We start from the raw sequence: 25900 nt of genomic DNA, 5'->3' as shown, positions 1-25900 counted from the left end.
ACACACTAGCAAATAAACTAGCAACTTGGAAATACTTTTCAAGTAATTTACTATAATATGAAAACGTACTGTGCCTATAAGAAGCACAGAAAAAGTTATGACAGTTGAAAATTAATAAACTGAAAAGTTATAGCATCAAATCTTTGTAAAAAAACACAATTTTAGCAAAGGATTGCTCCCATTAGCAAAGGATAACTAACCCTGATAGCCTCCCCCTCACACATAACAGTGAGAGAGATCAGTAAACTGTCATAAATTAAATAAAACGACTGCCAAGTGGAAAAAAATAGTGCCCAAAACATTTTTTCACCCAGTACCTCAGAAAATTAAACGATTTTACATGCCAGCAAAAAACGTTTAACATTAATAAATTGAGTGTTATTAAAAAGCCTGTTGCTAGTCCCTGCAAATTAGGCTAAAGTTTTATGCATACAGTATAATTCCAGTGAAGTGCCATTCCCCAGAATACTGAAGTGTAAAATATACATACATGACAGCCTGATACCAGTTGCTGCTACTGCATTTAAGGCTGAGTTTACATTATATCGGTATGGCAGAATTTTCTCATCAATTCCATTGTCAGAAAATAATAAGCTGCTACATACCTCTTTGCAGATTAATCTGCCCGCTGTCCCCTGATCTGAAGTTTACCTCTCCTCAGATGGCCGAGAAACAGCAATATGATCTTAACTACTCCGGCTAAAATCATAGAAAAACTCAGGTAGATTCTTCTTCAAATTCTACCAGAGAAGGAATAACACACTCCGGTGCTATTATAAAATAACAAACTTTTGATTGAAGGTATGAAACTAAGTATAATCACCACAGTCCTCTCACACATCCTATCTATTCGTTGGGTGCAAGAGAATGACTGGTAATGGCAGTTAGGGGAGGAGCTATATAGCAGCTCTGCTGGGTGAATCCTCTTGCACTTCCTGTTGGGGAGGAGTTAATATCCCATAAGTAATGGATGATCCGTGGACTGGATACACTTAACAAGAGAAAGGGCCATTTGCGGGGCATGCCCCAAAGAATTCAGCTCTTTTGCCTGGAGAAAAAAAACATACAATACCCCCCCAACATTACAACCCACCACCCACATACCCCTAATCTAACCCAAACCCCCCTTAAATAAACCTAACACTAAGCCCCTGAAGATCTTCCTACCTTATCTTCACCACACCGGGTATCACACCGATCCGTCCTGGCTCCGATGTCTTGATCCAAGCCCAAGCGGGGGGCTGAAGACATCCATCCTCCGGCTGAAGTCTTGATCCAAGCGGGCAGAAGAGGACATCCGGACCGGCAAACATCTTCATCCAAGCCGCATCTTCTATGTTCTTCCATCCGATGACGACCGGCTCCATCTTGAAGACCTCCAGCGCGGATCCATCCTCTTCTTCCGACGACTAGACGACGAATGACGGTTCCTTTAAGGGACGTCATCCAAGATGGCGTCCCTCGAATTCTGATTGGCTGATAGGATTCTATCAGCCAATCGGAATTAAGGTAGGAAAATTCTGATTGGCTGATGGAATCAGCCAATCAGATTCAAGTTCAATCCGATTGGCTGATCCGATCAGCCAATCAGATTGAGCTTGCATTCTATTGGCTGTTCCGATCAGCCAATAGAATGCGAGCTCAATCTGATTGGAATTCCATCAGCCAATTGCAATTCGAGGGACGCCATCTTGGATGACGTCCCTTAAAGGAACCTTCATTTGTCGTCTAGTCGTCGGAAGAAAAGGATGGATCCGTGCTGGAGGTCTTCAAGATGGAGCCGGTCGTCATCGGATGGAAGAACATAGAAGATGCGGCTTGGATGAAGATGTTTGCCGGTCCGGATGTCCTCTTCTGCCCGCTTGGATCAAGACTTCAGCCGGAGGATGGATGTCTTCAGCCCCCCGCTTGGGCTTGGATCAAGACATCGGAGCCAGGACGGATCAGTGTGATACCCGGTGTGGTGAAGATAAGGTAGGAAAATCTTCAGGGGCTTAGTGTTAGGTTTATTTAAGGGGGGTTTGGGTTAGATTAGGGGTATGTGGGTGGTGGGTTGTAATGTTGGGGGGGGGTATTGTATGTTTTTTTTCTCCAGGCAAAAGAGATGAATTCTTTGGGGCATGCCCCGCAAATGGCCCTTTTAAGGGCTGGTAAGATAAAAGAGCTTTTCTATTTTAATTTTAGAATAGGGTAGGGCATTTTTTTTATTTTGGGGGGCTTTGTTATTTTATTAGGGGGCTTAGAGTAGATGTAATTAGTTTAAAATTGTTGTAATATTTTTCTAATGTTTGTAAATATTTTTTTATTTTTTGTAACTTAGTTCTTTTTTATTTTTTGTATTTTAGTTAGTTTATTTAATTGTATTTATTTGTAGGCATTTTATTTAATTTATTTATTGACAGTGTAGTGTTAGGTTTAATTGTAGATAATTGTAGGTATTTTATTTAATTAATTTATTGATAGTGTAGTGTTAGGTTTAATTGTAACTTAGGTTAGGATTTATTTTCCAGGTAATTTTGTAATTATTTTAACTAGGTAGCTATTAAATAGTTATTAACTATTTAATAGCTATTGTACCTGGTTAAAATAAATACAAAGTTGCCAGTAAAATTAATATTAATCCTAAAATAGCTACAATATAATTATAATTTATATTGTAGATATATTAGGGTTTATTTTACAGGTAAGTATTTAGCTTTAAATAGGAATAATTTATTTAATAAGAGTTAATTTATTTAGTTAGATTTAAATTATATTTAACTTAGGGGGGTTTTAGTGTTAGGGTTAGACTTAGCTTTAGGGGTTAATACATTTATTAGAGTAGCGGTGTGGTCCGGTCGGCAGATTAGGGGTTAATAAGTGTAGGTAGGTGTCGGCGACGTTGAGGGGGGCAGATTAGGGGTTAATAAATATAATATAGGGGTCGGCGGTGTTAGGGGCAGCAGATTAGGGGTACATAAGTATAACGTAGGTGGCGGCGGTGTGCGGTCGGCAGATTAGGGGTTACAAAAATTTATTATAGTGGGGGCGATGTGGGGGGACCTCGGTTTAGGGGTACATAGGTAGTTTATGGGTGTTAGTGTACTTTAGAGCACAGTAGTTAAGAGCTTTATGAACCGGCGTTAGCCCAAAAAGCTCTTAACTCCTGTTTTTTTTCTGCGGCTGGAGTTTTGTCGTTAGATTTCTAACGCTCACTTCAGCCACGACTCTAAATACCGGCTTTAGAAAGATCCCATTGAAAAGATAGGATACGCAAATTACGTAGGGGGATCTGCGGTATAGAAAAGTCGCGGCTGCAAAGTGAGCGTTAGACCGTTTAATGACTGACTCTAAATACCAGCGGTAGCCCAAAACCAGCGTTAGGAGCCTCTAACGCTGGTTTTGACGGCTAACGCCAAACTCTAAATCTAGCCGATAGTTAATATATATAATATAACTATATTAACTATATTAACCCTAATATAATTAGGGTTAATACAGTTAGGGCTAGATTTATGAAGCCCCCTACGGCAGCAAGTTCTCATAAGAACTTGCTCGCCGTGATTTATCAAGCAGCGGTCAAGAGACCGCTGCTTCCCTACGCTTTTCGCCACCTCTAAACTGGCAAAATTCAATCTCCTCGGTCGAGTCCGACCGAGGAGATTGACAGCTCCTGCCCGCGCGTGATTGGCTGTGCGTGGGCAGGGGGCGGGATTGCACGCGAGTGCAAAATTGTGCTCGTGTGTAATGCCAAATACCTGCGGGTAATTTCGCCCCGCCACAGGCGAGTTGAGGCATACAGGGGCGCGTATACGCGCCCCTGTACGCCTCAGCTATAATAAATCTAGCCCTTAATATAGGTGGCGGCGGTATAGCGGGATTAGATTAGGGGTTAATAAATTTAATATAGGTGGCGGCGGTGTAGGGGGATTAGATTAGGGGTTAATTAATTTAATATAGGTGGCGGCGGTGTAGGGGGATTAGATTAGGGGTTAATACATTTATTATAGGTGGCGGTGGTGTAGGGGTATTTAGATTACAGGCAAAAGAGCTGATTACTTTGTGACAATATCCCGCAAAAGGCCCTTTTAAGGGCTGGTGAAAGAGCTGATTACTTTGGGGCAAAGCCCCGCAAAAAGACCTTTTAAGGGCTGGCAATAGAGCTGTTTACTTTGGGGCAATGCCACGCAAAAAGCCCTTTTCAGGGCTATTTGTAGGGTTAGACTTAGGTTTAGTGGTAGGGAAATTTTAGTATTTTAGGGGTTAATTAATTTAATATAGGTGGCGGCGGTGTAGGGGGATTAGATTAGGGGGTAATATAGTTTAAATAGGTGGCGGCGGGGTAGGGGGCTCACATTAGGGGGTAAAACATTTAATATAGCTAGCGGCGGTGTAGGGGGCTCACATTAGGGGGTAAAATAGTTTAAATAGGTGGCGGCGGGGTAGGGGGCTCACATTAGGGGGTAAAACATTTAATATAGCTAGCGGCGGTGTAGGGGGGTCAGATTAGGGGGTAATATAGATAATGTAGCTGGCAGCGGGGTCCGGGAGCGGCGGTTTAGGTGTTAATATATTTATTATTTAATAGTGAGAGGGGGGATTGCAGATAGAGGGGTATACGTGTCGGGCTATGTTTAGGAGGCGTGTTAGACAGTAACGGATGATTTAATAACTTAGTCAGGTTTTTTATGCGGCGGCAGTTTCTAAAGTGCCGTAAGTCACTGGCGACTCCAGAAATTTGTACTTACGCAGATTTCTGGACATCGCTGGTTTGTCAGACTTACGTCACTTTAGCATCTGACGGCGCCATATATGGGATAGCTCGAGTTGCGAGCTGAAACTATGGGCGGCGCAGGTTTCCACACTTGCGCCGAAACCTGCGCCGTATATCGGATCGCGGGCCTAGTCTCTACTTCATATAAATATATTTCAATGTGTTTATAAATTTAACTAATCTCAAGAATTTAGGAATAAATATTAATTTCAATTGTTTCGTATATACATTTTAATTGGAGGTTGTATTAAAGAATAATAGCAAATAAATTGTATTATAACCCTGGTATATACTGACATATTATTATATTTATCATATTGATATAACAATGCAGACATGGCAGAAAGGAAAATGTTAAATCCTTAGAAAAGAAACCCCAAGGAAAACCAGAAATCCTCAAGGAATTGCCTGTGCTGTAGAGCTTACCTTAACCGTATGTCGCATAGGTTCCAATAAAGCAAAGCCGGATAATTAGCGCTGTGGAACCTGTTGGCGCTCTACAAATAACTGATAATAATAATAAAACCGGATAATGGTTAATGCCGAATGAAATATCAACTCAGATAGCTCCACAGGAAAATAGACATGTTATATACATGGACTATAAGCATCTAGATACACCTATGCATTATCACTGTGCACAGTGTTGCACAAGTGAGTGACTTCGTCTAATTGCATATTTTATACATATAGAAACACAATAGCGTATAAGATATCCAATTTACCTGTTGCACAACTAATTGGTCATGTTGTGTATAAAACACTATCGGCCACATTACAAGTGGAGCGCTAAATATGCGCTCCACTCTGTAATATCAGCGCATGCTAATTTGTGCTGGTATTACAAGTTAACAACTGGGAGCCTCATTTTCCTGACATTAGAGATGGTATCAGAACTAAAGCGCAGCAAAGGGGGTAAGTCGCACAGCGATGCCAGTTACTATAAATAGATATGTATATGCTTAGCACTACTATTAAACTATTATACATATATATTTATGTGTTAATATGTGTAACACACAGTTCCCATAGAAAAAAAATAATAATGGAAAGTGCCTTTACAACATTAGACCCCAAAATAATAATTAATAAAAAACTAAAATGCCCTTTATTTTGAAGGCATTTGGGGTACTTTTAAAAAATTAACCAGAGATCTGATCTCTGGTTAATTTTCTGAATGATAATTGCTACCGTGAGCTTGTTAATTATTGCGCGTCCGCAAATGGGCTCCACTTGTAATCTAGCCCTATGTGCATACACATACATCTGTACAAATATTGATACAAATGGTGCAGTGATACAAATGTAAATAGTGGTATTTTGACATTAGAATATCTAAATATATTTGTGTATATAGAAAAAAAGAATGCGTGCACTGTAGCACAAGTAATAGCTATGTTCTGATTATGCAGAATCTGCAAATACATACACTTATGCCTATATAAATACTATTGGCTAAATTACGAGTCTTGCTTTAGCCTTAAAAAGCAGCGTTGAGAGATCCCAACGCTGCTTTTAATGCCCGCTGGTATTACGAGTCTGGCAGGAGAGGGTGTACCGCTCACTTTTCTTCCGCGACTCGAGCTTACCGCAAATCCGCTTACATAAATTGCGTATCCTATCTTTTTAATGGGACTTGCCTAACGCCGGTATTACGAGTCTTAGAAGAAGTGAGCGGAACACCCTCTCCTGTCAAGACTCCTACCGCATTTAAAAGTCAGTAGTTAAGAGTTTTATGGGCTAACGCCGTAACATAAAACTCTTAACTAAAGTGCTACAAAGTACACTAACACCCATAAACTACCTATTAACCCCTAAACCGAGCCCCCCCCCACATCGGAAACACTTTAATAACGTTTTTAACCCCTAATCTGCTGACCGGACATCGCCGACACTGTAATAAATATATTAACCCCTAAACCGCCGCACTCCCGCCTCGCAAACACTAGTTAAATTTTATTAACCCCTAATCTGCCGTCCCTAACATCGCCGACACCTATCTACATTTATTAACCCCTAATCTGCCGCCCCCAATGTCGCCGCTACTATATTAAATTTATTAACCACTAAACCTAAGTCTAACCCTAACACCCCCCTAACTTAAATATAATTTAAATAAAATGAAATAAAATTACTACAATTAAATAAATTATTCCTATTTAAAACTAAATACTTACCTATAAAATAAACCCTAAGCTAGCTACAATATAACTAATAGTTACATTGTAGCTAGCTTAGGGTTTATATTTATTTTACAGGCAACTTTGTATTTATTTTAACTAGGTAGAATAGTTATTAAATAGTTATTAACTATTTAATAACTACCTAGTTAAAATAAGTACAAATTTACCTGTAAAATAAATCCTAACCTAAGTTACAATTACACCTAACACTACACTATCATTAAATTAATTTACTAAATTACCTACAATTAAATACAATTAAATTAAATAAACTAAAGTACAAAAACAAACAAACACTAAATTACAGAAAATAAAAAAAATTTACAAGAATTTTAAACTAATTACACCTACTCTAATCCCCCTAACAAAATAAAAAAGCCCCCCAAAATAATAAAATTACCTACCCTATACTAAATTACAAATAGCCCTTAAAATGGCTTTTTGCGGGGCATTGCCCCAAAGTAATCAGCTCTTTTACCTGTAAAAAAATACAATACCCCCCCACATTAAAACCCACCACCCAAACTCCCAACCCTACTCTAAAACCCACCCAATCCCCCCTTAATAAAACCTAACACTACCCCCTTGAAGATCACCCTACCTTGAGTCGTCTTCACCCAGCCGGGCACAAGTGGTCCTCCAGAGGGGCAGAAGTCTTTATCCGATCCGGGCAGAAGAGGTCCTCCAGACGGGCAGAAGTCTTCATCCAGGCGGCATCTTCTATCTTCATCCATCCAGAGCGGAGCGGGTCCATCTTGAAGCCAGCCGACGCGGATCACCCTCTTCTTCCGACGACTCCCGACGAATGAAGGTTCCTTTAAATGATGTAATTCTATCAGCCAATCGGAATTAAGGTAGGAAAAATCCTATTGGCTGATTGGATCAGCCAATAGGATTGAAGTGCAATACTATTGGCTGTTCCAATCAGCCAATAGAATGTGATCTCATTGGCTGATCCAATCAGTTGCATGTAAAATAAATATAAACCCTAAGCTAGCTACAATGTAACTATTAGTTATATTGTAGCTATTTTATGGTTTATTTTATAGGTAAGTATTTAGTTTTAAATAGGATTAATTTATTTAATTGTAGTAAATTTAATTTTGTTGTATTTAAATTATATTTAAGTTAGGGGGGTGTTAGATTTAGGTTTAGACTTAGGTTTAGGGGTTAATAAATGTAATATAGTAGTATCGACGTTGGGGGGGCAGATTAGGGGTTAATAAATATAATGTAGGTGTCGGCGATGTTAGGGGCAGCAGATTAGGGGTTCATAGGGATAATGTAGGTGGCGGCGGTGTCTGGAGCGGCAGATTAGGGGTTAAAAATATAATGCAGGTGTCGGCGATGTCGGGACGGCAGATTAGGGGTTAATAAGTGTAAGATTAGGGGTGTTTAGACTCAGGGTTCATGTTAGGGTGTTAGGTGTAGACATAAATTTTATTTCCCCATAGGAATCAATGGGGCTGCGTTAGGAGCTGAACGCTGCTTTTTTGCAGGTTTTTTTCCAGCTGAATCTGCCCCATTATTTCCTATGGGGAAATGGTGCACAAGCACGTTTTGCCAGCTCACCACTACCGTAAGCAATGCTGGTATTGAGGTGAGATGTGGAGCTAAATTTTGCTGTTCGCTCACCTTTTTGCGGCTAACGCCGGGTTTAAAAAATCCCGTAATACCAGCGTTGTCTTAAGGGAGCATTGAAAAAAAAATGCTTGTTAGCAACGCACCCCTGTTACCGCAAAACTCGTAATCTCGGTGACTGTTTGCACTGCTGACATGAAATTTGCAAACATTTGTCTATACAGTATCTGCATAGATATGCACTTATAAGCGTATACTTGTACATAGAGAATAGATCTGTGTGTATTGCGCACGTCATTAACTAAGATCTGATTATACAGAATCTGCATATACATAGACTTATACATAAATTAATACACTGTGTACAATGCTGTACATGAAATTAGCCATGTCTTATCTTTACAGTATCTACATATATCTATACACATGCATATATTAAAATACTGCATACATGTTTTACACGTAATTAGTCATGAACTGTCTAGACAGCAAGTGTATATACATATGCATATTGATAAACAGTGTACACTGTTGTACATGTAATTAGCCATGTGCTGGCATATTTAGTTTTTTTTCTGCCCTAGGTACTCAAAATTTTGCTGCTGCCCCCAAACCCCCCCCCCCCCCCAGGTCTAAGGCCTTTTTCCTCCTTAATATTTTTTTGGGTCAGTGTGTAAAATGTTTTTGTTTGTTTTTTTCATAACAATTCAAAAGAAAATGGGCTAGAAAAACACTTGCATAAGGGTGGGTTGAATTGCATGCATCTCATACCATTTTCTCCCTGAGAGAAGGGAGAGAAAAGAAAGAGAGGGTAGAAAAGGGAGGGAAAGAATGGAGAGAAAGAAGGAAGGGAGTTGAGAGAAAGAAGGGAGGGACAGCGGGAAAGAAATAAGGGAGGGAGTTGAGGGAGGAAGGGAGTTGAGGGAGGAAGGCAGTTGAGGGTAGAAGGGAGTTGAGGGTAGAAGGGAGTTGAGGGAGAAATGGAGGGAGAAAGGGAAAGAAGAGAGAGAAGAGGAAGGGAGGGAAAGAAGAATACACTTTGAAAGAATCACTGCCCTTCACATGCAACAACATACAGTAATTACCATCATTCAAGTAATGAAACTTTTTAAGAGTTCGTTTACTATTTACTCTGTGGGTTCATGAATGCAGAGAAAGCAGAGAAAGCTAGCTATTAGAGTTTATGATTAGACATCACAAGCTAATCTAAGCAGTACACAGACGCATCCAGTCTGTTAGTTACTAAGACCTATGCGAAAGAACAAAAATATTGGCACTGTGAATATAATTGATAGGAATAAGGGATATAATAATCCCTGGTGCTAGCCCTTGATAATCTAATAGTAACCAGAGGAAAAGGGGAAGTGGGACAAGAAGGGGTTAAATAGCACTTATTCCATTGGATACTGTGATATTGTTGAAAAGTATTCAACTATTTGGATAAAGTAATTTACTTAAAAATATTAATTTATTAACCACTATTAAAATGTAATCGATATTACAGCTGGAAAAAAATCCAATATATCTCTAGTACACTCCACAAAAACAAAAAGCAAACTGAAGTATGCTGAGAAAGTGAACACAGCTCCAACCACCCCCCTGTATTCCTGGCCGGTAACAGGATACTCCGGCTTCAGGTAACTGGGATGGTCAAAAAACTATGTTTGAATCTCTTGCAGTCTAATTACTAAAGTGGAGTAACAATATAATAATTAAAATCAAAAACATTCACACTAGCACACTACACACAAATGCGTTTCGGCCGAGTAGCGGCCTTTCTCAATGTGTATTTACAACTGACAAGACAAGTGTCATACTGTAGACTCCTTAAATACTCTGGGGGGTAGTTATCAAGCCGTCTACTTTCCTGCCTTCGCCGGCCCAATACGCCCGCCTAAGCTCGCCTACCTTCGCTGCCGCGGACCTGAAAAAATACGCCTAAGTTATCAAATAAAGCTGTCAAAAAGCCGCGGGGCGATGAGCAGCGGACTGTGACAGTTATCACTCATCCGATCTCGCTGCCCTTCGGCTTTTTCCCAGCTTTATTGCTAGCCTGTCACTAAGCACTCACACTAAACTGCACTGTTCTACCCCCTATACCGGCGCCCCCGGAGCCCCCCGCAACTAAATAAAGTTACTAACCCCTAAACCGCCGCTCCTAGACCCCGCCGCAACTCTTATAAATGTATTAACCCCTAAACCGCCGCTCCCGGACACCGCTGCCACCTACAGTATACCTAGTAACCCCTATCCTGCCCCCCCTACACCGTCGCCCTCTATTATAAAATTATTAACCCCTATCCTGCTGATCCCGCACCTCTCCGCAACTAAATAAATAGTTTAACCCCTAAACCGCCACTCCATGAACCCGCCGCAACCTATATTAAACCTATTAACCCCTATCCTGCCCCCCCTACACCGTCGCCACCTATAATAAATTTATTAACCCCTATCCTGCCCCCCACTACGCCGCCGCCACTGTAATAAAATTATTAACCCCTATCCTGCTGATCCCGCACCTCTCCGCAACTAAATAAATAGTTTAACCCCTAAACCGCCGCTCCATGAACCCGCCGCAACCTATATTAAACCTATTAACCCCTATCCTGCCCCCCCTACACCGTCGCCACCTATAATAAATTTATTAACCCCTATCCTGCCCCCCACTACGCCGCCGCCACTGTAATAAAATTATTAACCCCTAAACCTAAGTCTAACCCTAACGCCCCCCTAACTTAAATATTAATTAAATAAATCTAAATAAATTAACTCTTATTAACTAAATGAATCCTATTTAAAACTAAATACTTACCTATAAAATAAACCCTAATATAGCTACAATATAAATAATAATTATATTCTAGCTATCTTAGGATTTATTTTTATTTTACAGGTACCTTTCAATTTATTTTAACTAGGTACAATAGCTATTAAATAGTTATTAACTATTTAATAGCTTACCTAGCTAAAATAAACTGAAATTTACCTGTAAAATAAATCCTAACCTAAGTTACAATTACACCTAACACTACACTATACTTTAATAAATTATTCCTATTTAAAAATAAATACTTACCTGTAAAATAAACCCTAAGATAGCTACAATGTAATTAATAATTATATTATAGCTATCTTAGGATTTATATTTATTTTACAGGTAACTTTGTATTTATTTTAGCTAGTTAGAATAGTTATTAAATAGTTATTAACTATTTAATAACTACCTAGCTAAAAGAAATACAAAATTACCTGTAAAATAAATCCTAACTTAAGTTACAATTAAACCTAATACTACACTATCATTAAATTAACTAAATAAACTACCTACAAATAACTACAATTAAATAAAATTACATAAACTAACTAAAGTACAAAAAATAAAAAAAGCTAAGTTACAAAAAATAAAAAAATAAGTTACAAACATGTTAAAAATATTACAACAATTTTAAGCTACTTACACCTAATCTAAGCCCCCTAATAAAGTAACAAACCCCCCCAAAATAAAAAAAATCCCTACCCTATTCTAAATTAAATAAATTTCAAAGCTCTTTTACCTTACCAGCTCTTAAAAGGGCCATTTGTGGGGGCATGCCCCAAAAAGTTCAGCTCTTTTGCCTGTAAAAGAAAAATACAACCCCCCCAACATTAAAACCCACCACCCACATACCCCTAATCTAACCCAAACCCCCCTTACAAAAACCTAACACTAATCCCCTGAAGATCATCCTACCTTGAGTCGTCTTCACTCAGCCGAGCCACCGATGGAACTGAAGAGGACATCCGGAGCGGAAGAAGTTAATCCTCCAAGCGGCGCTGAAGAAATCTTCCATCCGATGAAGTCATCATCCAGGCGGCGCTGAAGAAGTCTTCGATCCGGCCGATGTCATCTTCAAAGAGGCGCTGAAGAGGTCTTCTATCCGGGCGAAGTCATCTTCCAAGCCGGGTCTTGAATCTTCCTTCCGCCGACGCGGAACCACCTTCTTCACCGACGGACTACGACGAATGACGGCTCCTTTAAGGGACGTCATCCAAGATGGCGTCCCCTCAATTCCGATTGGCTGATAGGATTCTATCAGCCAATCGGAATTAAGGTAGGAAAATCTGATTGGCTGATGGAATCAGCCAATCAGATTCAAGTTCAATCCGATTGGCTGATCCAATCAGCCAATCAGATTGAGCTCGCATTCTATTGGCTGATCGGAACAGCCAATAGAATGCGAGCTCAATCTGATTGGCTGATTCCATCAGCCAATCAGATTTTTCCTACCTTAATTCCGATTGGCTGATAGAATCCTATCAGCCAATCGGAATTGAGGGGATGCCATCTTGGATGACGTCCCTTAAAGGAGCCGTCATTCGTCGTAGTCCGTCGGTGAAGAAGGTGGTTCCGCGTCGGCGGAAGGAAGATTCAAGACCCGGCTTGGAAGATGACTTCGCCCGGATAGAAGACCTCTTCAGCGCCTCTTTGAAGATGACATCGGCCGGATCGAAGACTTCTTCAGCGCCGCCTGGATGATGACTTCATCGGATGGAAGATTTCTTCAGCGCCGCTTGGAGGATTAACTTCTTCCGCTCCGGATGTCCTCTTCAGTTCCATCGGTGGCTCGGCTGAGTGAAGACGACTCAAGGTAGGATGATCTTCAGGGGATTAGTGTTAGGTTTTTGTAAGGGGGGTTTGGGTTAGATTAGGGGTATGTGGGTGGTGGGTTTTAATGTTGGGGGGGGTTGTATTTTTCTTTTACAGGCAAAAGAGCTGAACTTTTTGGGGCATGCCCCCACAAATGGCCCTTTTAAGGGCTGGTAAGGTAAAAGAGCTTTGAAATTTATTTATTTTAGAATAGGGTAGGGATTTTTTTTATTTTGGGGGGGTTTGTTATTTTATTAGGGGGCTTAGATTAGGTGTAAGTAGCTTAAAATTGTTGTAATATTTTTAACATGTTTGTAACTTATTTTTTTATTTTTTGTAACTTAGCTTTTTTTATTTTTTGTACTTTAGTTAGTTTATGTAATTTTATTTAATTGTAGTTATTTGTAGGTAGTTTATTTAGTTAATTTAATGATAGTGTAGTATTAGGTTTAATTGTAACTTAAGTTAGGATTTATTTTACAGGTAATTTTGTATTTCTTTTAGCTAGGTAGTTATTAAATAGTTAATAACTATTTAATAACTATTCTAACTAGCTAAAATAAATACAAAGTTACCTGTAAAATAAATATAAATCCTAAGATAGCTATAATATAATTATTAATTATATTGTAGCTATCTTAGGGTTTATTTTAAAGGTAAGTATTTATTTTTAAATAGGAATAATTTATTAAAGTATAGTGTAGTGTTAGGTGTAATTATAACTTAGGTTAGGATTTATTTCACAGGTACATTTCTCTTTATTTTAGCTAGGTAAGCTATTAAATAGTTAATAACTATTTAATAGTTATTGTACATGGTTAAAATAAATTGAAAGTTACCTGTAAAATAAATATAAATCCTAAGATAGCTAGAATATAATTATTATTTATATTGTAGCTATATTAGGGTTTATTTTAAAGGTAAGTATTTAGTTTTAAATAGGATTCATTTACTTAATAAGAGTTAATTTATTTAGATTTATTTAATTAATATTTAAGTTAGGGGGGCGTTAGGGTTAGGGTTAGACTTAGGTTTAGGGGTTAATAATTTTATTATAGTGGCGGCGGCGTAGTGGGGGGCAGGATAGGGGTTAATAAATTTATTATAGGTGGCGACGGTGTAGGGGGGGCAGATTAGGGGTTAATAAATTTATTATAGGTGGCGACGGTGTAGGGGGGGCAGGATAGGGGTTAATACATTTAATATAGGTTGCGGCGGGTTCAGGGAGCGGCGGTTTAGGGGTTAATACATTTATTATAGTTGCGGTGGGCTCCGGGAGCGGCGGTTTAGGGGTTAATATGTATAGAGTAGCTTGCGGTGGGCTCCGGGAGCGGCGGTTTAGGGGTTAATATGTATAGAGTAGCTTGCGGTGGGCTCTGGGAGCGGCGGTTTAGGGGGTAATAACTTTATTTAGTTGCGGCGGTGTAGGGGGGGTCAGATTAGCGGTGTTTAGACTCGGGGTACATGTTAGGGTGTTAGGTGTAGACAGCTCCCATAGGAATCAATGGGATGTCTGTCAGCAGCGAACTTGTACTTTCGCTATGGTCAGACTCCCATTGATTCCTATGGGATCCGCCGCCTCCAGGGGTGGCGGATTGAAAACCAGGTACGCTGGGCCGTAAAAGTGCCGAGCGTACCTGCTAGTTTTTTGATAACTAGCAAAAGTAGTGAGAATGTGCCGCACTTGTGTGCGGAACATCTGGAGTGACGTAAGAATCGATCTGTGTCGGACGGAGTCCGGCGGATCGATGCTTACGTCACAAAATTCTACTTTTGCCGGTCTCGAGCCTTTGATAACTAAGGCGTATCAGCCTCGCCACAAATACGCTGCGGAATTCCAGCGTATTTGAGGTTGACGGCTTGATAACTAGGCCCCTATGTGTGTAATGAATAGCCAATCGTATTGCGCATTACGTTCACGCCCATCCTTGGGCGAATCACATTCGATACTATGTGGCGAAGGTTTGTGATGGGAGCGGATTGTTAATTGGCTAAAGGCAAGCCGTTATTACCCAATCAGCACTTGACAATTTGCATGTGTTTCTCTCCGTGCAACTACAATGCGTGATCAGTATATTCTCATTGGTATTATAAGTATTATAAGTATTAGCTCAGAATGTGATCCAAATTCTACGTGCACCACAAAGCTAAATTATACTTATAAACAGCATTAGATGTGAAACAAGTAAGGCTGATTGAAGTGAGGGGTGGAATAAAATACCTATTCTCACAATAATCTCCATCATTCTACTTGTAAATTATTGCTTAAGTATATTAATATTAGATGCGATCCAAATAACAATAATCATGATTATTCATGTTGAAAGTGAATAAGTGTATGTTATATACATCCACAGAGACATTCTTTCTTTCACGCAATGGTAAGTTATATCGTGAAGACAGACTGTGGATAACTACATACATTATTATTCACTAGAGGTACAGAAAAACCTAAGATGTGGGTGTAAGTGGAATACATTCCTTATGGTTGTCACAATGAAAGAAACAACTTGTGTCTATTGCTTATCTTGCTAGTTCATATAAGGGAAGACATTTATAAAAATACAAGCGCCCCCCAAGATGATGATAGGCATATTGTAGTTTAACTATCATGTTCAATATTAAGTATTCCATGAATTTAATAAACATCAGGGCAATCATTGTAGATAAAGGGATGTTCTATAAAGGGACTCATATAACATATAGATTTTGATATAATGAGTCTATTAGTAATACCCACAATTAGTATAGTTAATCATGTATTATTAAAGTGGTAGATACATCTAAACAGGCTTCTGGGTGCACGTTAAAAAATGGGGATAGTTAAACTATTAAGGGAATATAACCCTATATTTCTGATATTAAGTTAAAAAATTCTTCACAAGAACACCCAAAAGTTGTTGTTCTCATTCATGCCATTTGGCATTACAGAATTCAGATTAAATATCCATTTTGCTTCCTTCTTTAACAAGACTTGTCCCATATCCCCACCACGAATACCTGGTCGTACTGTTTCTAATCCCCAGCACCTAGTTTTCCCATTGTGGTGGTGCAAAAAATGCCTAGCAACACGTGATTTGTTTACCATTCTCAACATCTTTTGCAGCGTTTCTGATGTTGCTAAGGTGTTCAGTCATTCTTTTGCCCATTAATCTGGTGGTCATACCTACATATAATAAATTGCATCTGCAAGTCAAGCAGTATATTACATTAGGGGTTTTGCAAGAAATATGGTTTTGAATGGTCCATTTCCTGTGGAATCTATCCACTATTATTTTCTTTTTAACCATATGTGTACAAACTTTGCAATTTCCACAGGCTATTGAGCCTTTGTATAGTGGAGGCTTTTTGGCATTTCTGTCAAAATGACTGACTGTTAGTTGGTCACTCAGATTACCAGCACGTCTGTAGGTAAACAGTGGTTTCATGGGGATTATGGACTTTAGTTGTTTATCCGACACATTGGATACTTGCTGGCTTTGGCTACAGTATGTTGAGATAAATCTTAAAGGGTTGGAATTTTCATCTGTTTTTTTGGGTCTCAAAAGTTCCTGTCTATTCTTGTGTAAAGCTCTCTGATAGGCTCTCTTTAGAGATTTTCTTGAATACCCTCGTAATAGCAACCTGTCTCTTAGTTAATTTGCTGCCCTTTGGAAAGATTCTAATGATGAGCTGTTTCTGCGGATTCTTAGATATTCCCCTATTGGTAGACTTTTTATTGTATTGAGGTGATGAAAGCTATTCGCATTTAAAATGTTATTTGTTGCTGTCGGTTTCCTGAAGGTGTCAGTCTCTAGATGATCATTTACTTTCTTGATGGTTAAATCAAGAAACTCCACCTTATGGTCATCATATGTCATAGTTAGAAAAAGTCCAAAGGGATTATTATTAAGTAATGAAATGAACTCATTGAGTAATTCTATAGATCCCTCCCATACAAAAAAGATGTTGTCTATATACCTGGACCAGTGGGTAATGTATTGGGTATACTGTAGAAGATTGTTGTGAAATACCACAGTTTCCTCCCACCAGCCCAGGTATATATTTGCATACGTGGGGGCACAAGGTGTCCCCATCGCTGTTCCGCATAACTGCAAATAAAACTTCCCATCAAAAACAAAATACTTATGATCCAAAACGAACTCCAACAGATTTATGATGAACTGTTTGGATTCGTTGGATAAAATTTTGTCTTTTGTTAAGAAATGGGAAACGGCTGTGCACCCCCAGTGTTTCTTTATGCTCGTATATAGTGACTCCGCGTCACACGTGACAAGAGTTGACTGTGGGGTTACAGTTAGTGTGTTGATTTTATTCAGTATGTGCATCGTGTCTTTAGTATGTGAGTGTAGTGAATCTACAATGTACCTGAGTCTAGCATCCACATATCTACTGGCCTTTTCCGTCAAAGACCCAATGCCAGAGACAATCGGTCTTCCTGGTGGGCATTTTTGATTTTTGTGGATTTTAGGTAATAAATAGAGTGTTACTAAGACCTGCAATAAGCACTGTGCTCGCAGACCCACCACAGCTGACAACCGGAGGCAGCATATTGGCACAAGGTCTTCTCCTCCAGCCGCACATTGTAAGCATATCCCCGGTCAAGTTTCTCACCAAGAACGCTTCCACTGCAAAAATGTTGGATGCTCTATATAACGCAACGGCTTAAAGGAGCACTGCCTTTGAAGACTGACCATAATCAGCGCATGTGCCTTGTCTTCTCTGTAAAAGCCTGCACTTTATTGCTCACTGTACTTTGTGCTGGCTTTTAGAGAGAGAGGATAGGGCAGATGTGCTGCCCCTCCCAAATCTGCTGTACTAGGCACCGGCCTTGTTGGCCTAGGCCATAATACGCCCCTGTGATGACTAACCAGTGTCTGCATGTGCATAGACTTTTGCTTATATTTATATGCTGTATAGTGCTGCTCAAGTAATTAGACATGATCTCTCTATTCAATATCTACATATACTGTACATACACTTATGCATATTTAGAAACTGAGTAAAGCGTTTGTATGTGCAAGTTAAACATAAAGGTAATGTAAATGTATGGTCTGTGGATCTACCCACTAAGGGATCAGCTAATCAAACTGAAGGGACAGGTCTACAAGGCTCCATAGTAATATAAAAAAAGAGAAGCAGAATACGGAGAGAATAGGAACAGAAACATTGTAAGTGGCAACATACACATGTTGAACAATAAAACAGATGTACATACAGTAGTGCTAAAGTAGTGAGAAGACATTAAAAAAATATTGCCCAGCATATCTAGACCCCCATCTAACGTCTTAACACCTCAGACAAACCATTATCAGACTTTTGCTGAATAGGAGTACTCCCTCCAAATGAACCATTGTAGCACCGGCGGCACTTTGGGACTGTGCTGGCTGCCTAATAGAAGCCAAAGACAAGTGCGCCAAAAAATAGAATGGGAAAATAAACCCCTAAGATGAGATGGGTTTTCCAGCTGCGCACCATCTTGAAACAGCGCAGTGAAACCGGCAATAGCTAACAGAAGAGCTCAGTATGTGCACTCATAGCTATAGTACTCCTGGAAACATTCCGTTTAAGTAAAGTGCTGGTATTAAATGCACAAAAAAATTGATAAAGAACCTCGAACAATAAACACATTTGAGGAAAACTGAGATTATCATAATAAGAGTTCCCTGCAGGAGAACACAATGATTCCAAAACTATTGTCACTAAAAAGAAAATTTAAAGTTACCGTGTCCCCTGTAAAATCCTTGCAAGGAAATATGAGCATATTTTAGAAAAAAGTTACAAGAAAACATCTCTCTTTCAGTGTAAAATAAGAATATCTGAGGTAAAAACGCAAAGTACAGTATCAAGCAAAATGTCACAGAACCTCACAAAGACTTTATGACTGTGAATTCCCTCGCTATACTATACATTAATGTGTATCTACAAATAGCCTGCAGGCTATGTGAGTGCAGTGCACTTACCTGTATAAGCAACCACTCCACTGATCTTACCAGCCACATCCTGTAGAGAGTCCATCCAGCGCTTTGAAGTTTACAGCAGAGGATATACGAGAGTAGTGCACAATGATCCCACAGGATGAAGCTAAGGGACATGTCCCCGAGACACCTGAAGGGGTCATGGCTAAAATCCCATAAGGAAATACTGTGCCAATACCAGAGTACTCCAATACGCCAGCATTGATAGGTAGTAATCCAAAGGTGGAATGAGTCTCACAGGTATGATAACCCCTATCAAATTAAAACTGGAACACCTCTAATCTTTACCTACACTCCTGGGAGGCAAAGAACAAATCTGAGTAGTAGAGGGAGGTGGTAGGGCTTTAAAGCTCTTGTAGTTTTTGGTTCTTTGTCTTACAATTCATAAATATTTAGCTTAATGTCATATTTCCTTTATTTTTTCCACCATTTCTTTGTACCTTGGAGAAGACAGTGCCTTCCCATCTTTCTGCCATTCCACATTAGTGCCAGGAGGGATTTCCAGAAGACATGAAAGTCTTGTCCTCTGTCCAAGGTTTGCTTCCATTACTGCTTGGTTCTGAACAGATGCCCTAAGCAAATATAAAAGTGGAAATGTTACATCATTAATACATAATGGTACATTCATTGTTAAACAGTTTCAATTGCTATACACAATTTATAAACTTTTGATCGGTTCATGAGACCAATGGGAAGTATAATTCCGTGGAGCAGACTGTAAAGTAGTTATGTGGGCTGTGCAATTGAAAGCTAGAAATCTCAGAAAAAGATCATTATAACTTTTACATTTTGATATCCTTGGAGTGTTTAATGTGGTATTTTATTCACAGTTCCATCTCAGTCTGTCTAATACGCATTTGTGGAGATCTAAACTGCATGTGTGTTGTCTTTTTGATATTATCCATTAGCAGAATGCAACATATGGTGTTGCTTCAAGCTTAACTTTTGGATACAAACCCTACTTTACCATAATATAGGAGGGTTGATAATACAGAATTAATATTCACAAGAAGTTTTCTTAAAATTTTACTTATTTCAAATGGTTAGGACTGTTTGAGAGGTGCTACTTTTCTGTTAAAGGGACATGAAACCCAATTTTTTTCTTTCATGATGTAAATAGAGCATAGAATGTTAAACAACTTTTCAATTTATTTCTACTTTTTAATTTGCTTTCACTGAGATTACGAGTTTGGCGTTAGCCTTAAAAAGCAGCGTTGAGAGGTCCCAACGCTGCTTTTTACCTAACGCTGGTATTATGAGTCTGACAGGTAGAGGCTCACCTCTCACTTTTCTTCAGCGACTCGAGGCTACTGCAAATCCCCTTACGTCAATTGTGTATCCTATCTTTTTAATGGGATTTGCCTAACGCTGGTATTACGAGTCTTGGAAGAAGTGAGCGGTAGACCCTCTCCTGTCAAGACTTCTACCACATTTAAAAGTCAGTAGTTAAGAGTTTTATGAAACATAAAACTCTTAACTAAAGTGCTAAAAAGTACACTAATACCCATAAACTACCTATTAACCCCTAAACCGAGGCCCCCCCACATTGCAAACACTATAATAAACATTTTTAACCCCTAATCTGCCGACCGGACATCGCTGCCACCTACATTATACCTATGAACCTCTAATCTGCTGCCCCTAACATAGCCAACACCTACATTATATTTATTAACCCCTAATCTGCCGCCCCCAACGTCGCCGCCACCTACCTACAATTATCAACCACTAATCTTCCGACCCCAACGTCGCCGCTACTATAATAAATGTAACCCTAAGTCTAACCCCCCCTAACTTAATTATAATTTAAATTAAACAAAATTAATGTAACATAATTAAATAAATTAATCCTATTTAAAACTAAATACTTACCGATAAAATAAACCCTAAGCTAGCTACAATATAACTAATAATTACATTGTAGCTAGCTTAGGATTTATATTTATTTTACAGGCAACTTTGTATTTATTTTAACTAGGTACAATAGTTATTAAATAGTTATTAACTATTTAATAACTACCTAGCTAAAATAAGTACAAAATTACCTGTAAAATAAATCCTAACCTAAGTTACAATTACACCTAACACTACACTATCATTAAATAAATTACCTAAACTACCTACAATTAATTAAAATTAAATTTAATAAACTAAATTACGAAAAAAAAACACTAAATTACAGAAAATAAAAAAAGAATTACAAGAATTCTAAACTAATTACACCTAATCTAATCCCCCTAATAAAATAAAAAAGCCCCCCAAAATAATAAAAATTTCCCTACCCTATGCTAAATTACAAATAGCCCTTAAAAGGGCCTTTTGTGGGGCATTGCCCCAAAGTAATCAGCTCTTTTACCTGTAAAAGAAAAATACAATATCCCCCAAAACATTAAAACCCACCACCCACACACCCCTACTCTTAAACCCACCCAATTCCCCCTTAAAAAAAACCTAACTCTAACCCCCTGAAGATCTCCCTACCGGGCAGAAGTGGTCCTACAGAGGGTCCGAAGTCTTCATCTGATCGGGGCAGAAGAGGTCCTCCAGACGGTAGAAATCTTCATCCAAGCGGTATCTTCTATCTTCATCCTGCCGGAGCGGAGCCATCTTCTATTCAACCGACGTGGAGCCATCCTCTTCAAACGAGTTCCTAACGAAGAATGAAGGTTCCTTTAAATGACGTCATCCAAGATGGCTTCCCTTGAATTCCGATTGGCTGATAGGATTCTATCAGCCAATCGGAATTAAGGTAGGAAAAATCCTATTGGCTTATGCAATCAGCCAATAGGATTGAGGTTACATTCTATTGGCTGATTGGAACAGCCAATAGAATGCGAGCTCAATCCTATTGGCTGATCCAATCAGCCAATAGGATTTTTCCTACCTTAATTCCGATTGGCTGATAGAATCCTATCAGCCAATTGGAATTCAAGGGAAGCCATTTTGGATGACGTTATTTAAAGGAACCTTCATTCTTCGTTAGGATGTCGTTTGAAGAGGATGGCTCCGCGTCGGCTGGATAGAAGATGGCTCCGCTCCGGAAGGATGAAGATAGAAGATGCAGCCTGGATGAAGCCTTCTGCCGTCTGGAGGACCTCTTCTGCCCCGATCGGATGAAGACTTCTGCCGTATGGAGGACCACTTGTGCCCGGCTGGGTGAAGACGGCTCAAGGTAGGGAGATCTTCAGGGGGTTAGAGTTAGGTTTTTTTAAGGGGGGAATGGGTGGGTTTTAGAGTAGGGGTGTGTGGGTGGTGCGTTTTAATGTTGGGGGGTATTGTATTTTTCTTTTTCAGGTAAAAGAGCTGATTACTTTGGGGCAATGCCCTGCAAAAGGCCCTTTTAAGGGCTATTTGTAATTTAGTATAGGGTAGGGAAATTTTATTATTTTGGGGGCTTTTTTATTTTTTTAGGGTTAGGTTAGGATTTATTTTACAGGTAATTTTGTACTTATTTTAGCTAGGTAGTTATTAAATAGTTAATAACTATTTAATAACTATTGTACCTAGTTAAAATAAATACAAAGTTGCCTGTAAAATAAATATAAATCCTAAGCTAGCTATAATGTAACTATTAGTTATATTGTAGCTAGCTTAGGGTTTATTTTATCGGTAAGTATTTAGTTTTAAATAGAATTAATTTATTTAATTATGTTAAATTAATTTTGTTTAATTTAAATTATATTTTAGTTAGGGGGGGTTAGACTTAGGTTTAGAAGTTAATATATTTATTATAGTAGCGGCGACGTTGGGGTCGGAAGATTAGGGGTTAATAATTGTAGGTAGGTGGCGGCGACGTTGGGGGCAGCAGATTAGGGGTTTATAACTATAATATAGGTGGCGGCGATGTTGGGGGCAGTATATTAGGGGTTCATAGGGATAATGTAGGTGGCGGCAGTGTCCGGAGCGGCAGATTAGGGGTTAATAATATAATGTAGGTGTCAGCGATAGCGGGGGCGGCAGATTAGGGGTTAATAAGTGTAAGATTAGGGGTGTTTAGACTCAGGGTTCATGTTAGGGTGTTAGGTGCAGACATATTTTTTATTTTCCCATAGGAAACAATGGGGCTGCGTTAGAAGATGGATGCTGCTTTTTTGCAGGTGTTAGGTTTTTTTCCAGCCAGCTCAACCCCATTGGTATTAGGTTTTTTTCCAGCGAGCTCAACCACATTGTTTCCTATGGGGAAATCGTGAATGAGCACGTTTAGCCAGCTTACCGCTACCGTAAGCAACACTGGTATTGAGGTGAGATGTGGAGCTAAATTCTGCTCTACTCTCACCTCTAACGCCAGGTTTAAAAAAACCCTGTAATACCAGTGTTGGCTTAAGGTAGCGTTAGAAAAAAAAGCCTTGTTAGCCAGCACTCCTGTTAACGCCAAACTCGTAATCTCGCCGTATGTTTTCTTGCTATACTTTGTGGCATATCTAGATAGACTCAGGAGGTGGGATCTTGCTGCTGATTGGTGGCTGCACATATATACCTCTTGATATTGGCTTACCAATGTGCTCAGCAAACTTCCAGTAGTACATTGCTGCTCCTTCAATAAAGGATTCCACGAGAATTAAGCAAAATTATTAATAGAAGTAAATTGGAAAGTTGTTTAGAATTGTATGCTCTATGTGAATCATGAAAGAAAAAATTTGGGTTTCATGTCCCTTTAAGTGCCCTCACGCAGGATCTCTATTAGACAGCATCAAACTCTGATACACACAAAAAAATATTCTTACACACACTAGAACAGTGTTCTGGCCAAGGGTAAGTGGGAAAAGAATGCAGCCTTTGGGTAACTGCTTGTCCACCAACAGTATAAACCATGAGGGGGAAGTGCTACAGAAACCTTTTATAGGAGAGGAGCGATACCAAGCAAAACAGTGTAAACCACAGTAAAGCTACGGTAAAGTTAAATTGAAACATTCATGATTCAGACAGAAAATCCAATATTAAACAATTTCCAATTTACGTATATTACCAAATTTGCATTGTTCACTTGGTATCTTATGTTGAAGAGTAATCTAGATAGGCTGATAGGAGCATGCACATGTTTTAAGCATTCTATGGTAACAATGTTTTCAAGTTATGCTTACCCGATGAATTATTTTCTTGCGGAATAATGATATTTCACAGTCCTACATAACATATGGGATATATTTCCCGCCACTAGGAGGATGTCAAAGAACCCATATCAGAGCTTAAAATTCCTCCCACATCTCTTCTCTCTATTAGTTTAACGTATAGCTGAGTAGAGAATAGGAAACCTATAGGTAGGAAAGACAAAGCAGGGTCTGTAGCACTGTCACCTTAAAATTTAAACAGGGCCTGGATGAGCATGGTGGCAGACATGTAAAGTGTGAGCTCCTGCTGTAGTTTCAAGAGAAAGTGGGATTATAATTCTCAAAAGCTTGCAGGTCTGTTATAGGACATTAAATGCACTTTACAATAGCAGACAGCAACCAAAAATGTGATAAAAAACTGCAGATAAAGGAATTCAAGCTGGAAAAAGATTTTACAAGCTGCAGGGAAACAAGAAAAAGGAGCTACTCAGAAATCGAGACAGAAAAATCATCTCAGCATCAACAATAACCTGATACATCTCCACTAGAAGTCTGGTAAGCCTATAAACAATATACATGCTTAAGGATGATAAGAATATAAGAGTTATAAAACTTTATATAGCCATGTGGGAATAAACAAAGATGGCCACCAGACAGGACTCCTAGCTAGCTGCTGAATATAATACAACGCCTAACAATCTATTTTAAACAGTGCAAAGGGAAATCGATACACAAATAAACCAGGGAGGTTTTAGCACTACATATAGTGATACTTAAGACTGAGGGAAATAAATATTAAGATAAAGCAAGTGTGGAGAAGTCAGTTCATAATCTTAACACAGCAGAGAAATGAAACAGTCACAGTTTGCACTTCTCCCTCATAACTTTTCCCAAGATACAATATCAGCTAAAGGCAACAGAGATTACAACAGGTCTATGTATAAACTTTTTTAAAAAAAGGAGGAAAAAAAAAAGCTGCAGCATTTAAATTTTAATGAAGATACAGTTTGAGATAACAGCTGCATTTGCTCTCATTAACTAAAGACTTTAAAGGCTGCTTTCTGCAATGTTTGAACTCTGATGACTCTGCATTAACATACAAAAGCAAAGGCAGCACAGTTACTCTAGCACTAGCAATATTCATTGCAACATGGCAACTAAAAGACAAAATAAATTAACTACACCAGGTAAATCTGCTGCAGCAAATCTTTTCTTCAAATCATCTAAAAGTGATAAAATAAAGGAAATGGAACCTAACACACAAGATGAGGAGTTAGAACATGAATTGGAACCTCAGCAACATGATGGTGACATTCCTGCTACTAAAGGGGACTTAAGGCACCTAGTCTCCAAAAAAGATATCAATGCAAACTTTAATAAGATGTGTGAAAAAATGGATTCATTTCAAAATACAATAATAAGCAGTCTTGCAGAAATTAAACAAGATATATTGGAGCTTGGAACAAGAGTGGAAACACTAGAAGAAAGGGATGAATCCATAGAAGAAGATATCACTAACATTACACATCAACTGACAGATCAACAACAGGATATAGAAGATATTCTTGAAAAGATGGAAGACTTAGAAAATAGAAGCAGGAGGTGCAACATACGCCTAAAGGGTGTTCCAGAATCAATAACTGCAACAGAACTAAATGAGTATTTAAAACATCTATTTCAAGCCATCACAGGGACATCTGAAGACGGAAAATTTCAAATGGAAAGAGCTC

The 25900-nt window shown here is 38.9% G+C and overlaps 1 protein-coding gene across 1 annotated transcript in view; it reads right to left on the bottom strand.

The window, feature by feature from the left end:
• PAPLN (papilin, proteoglycan like sulfated glycoprotein) overlaps positions 1-25900 on the bottom strand; it is a 517238-nt gene that overhangs the window by 84215 nt on the left and 407123 nt on the right. The window contains 1 exon segment of the mRNA XM_053697785.1: positions 19563-19694. Coding sequence (XP_053553760.1) covers positions 19563-19694 — 132 coding nt within the window.

The sequence above is a fragment of the Bombina bombina genome, chromosome 1, assembly GCF_027579735.1.
Source record: "Bombina bombina isolate aBomBom1 chromosome 1, aBomBom1.pri, whole genome shotgun sequence".
Classification (NCBI taxonomy): domain Eukaryota; kingdom Metazoa; phylum Chordata; class Amphibia; order Anura; family Bombinatoridae; genus Bombina; species Bombina bombina.
The sequence above is the reverse complement of the archived record's forward strand: the minus strand, read 5'-3'. Positions and strand labels throughout refer to the sequence as shown.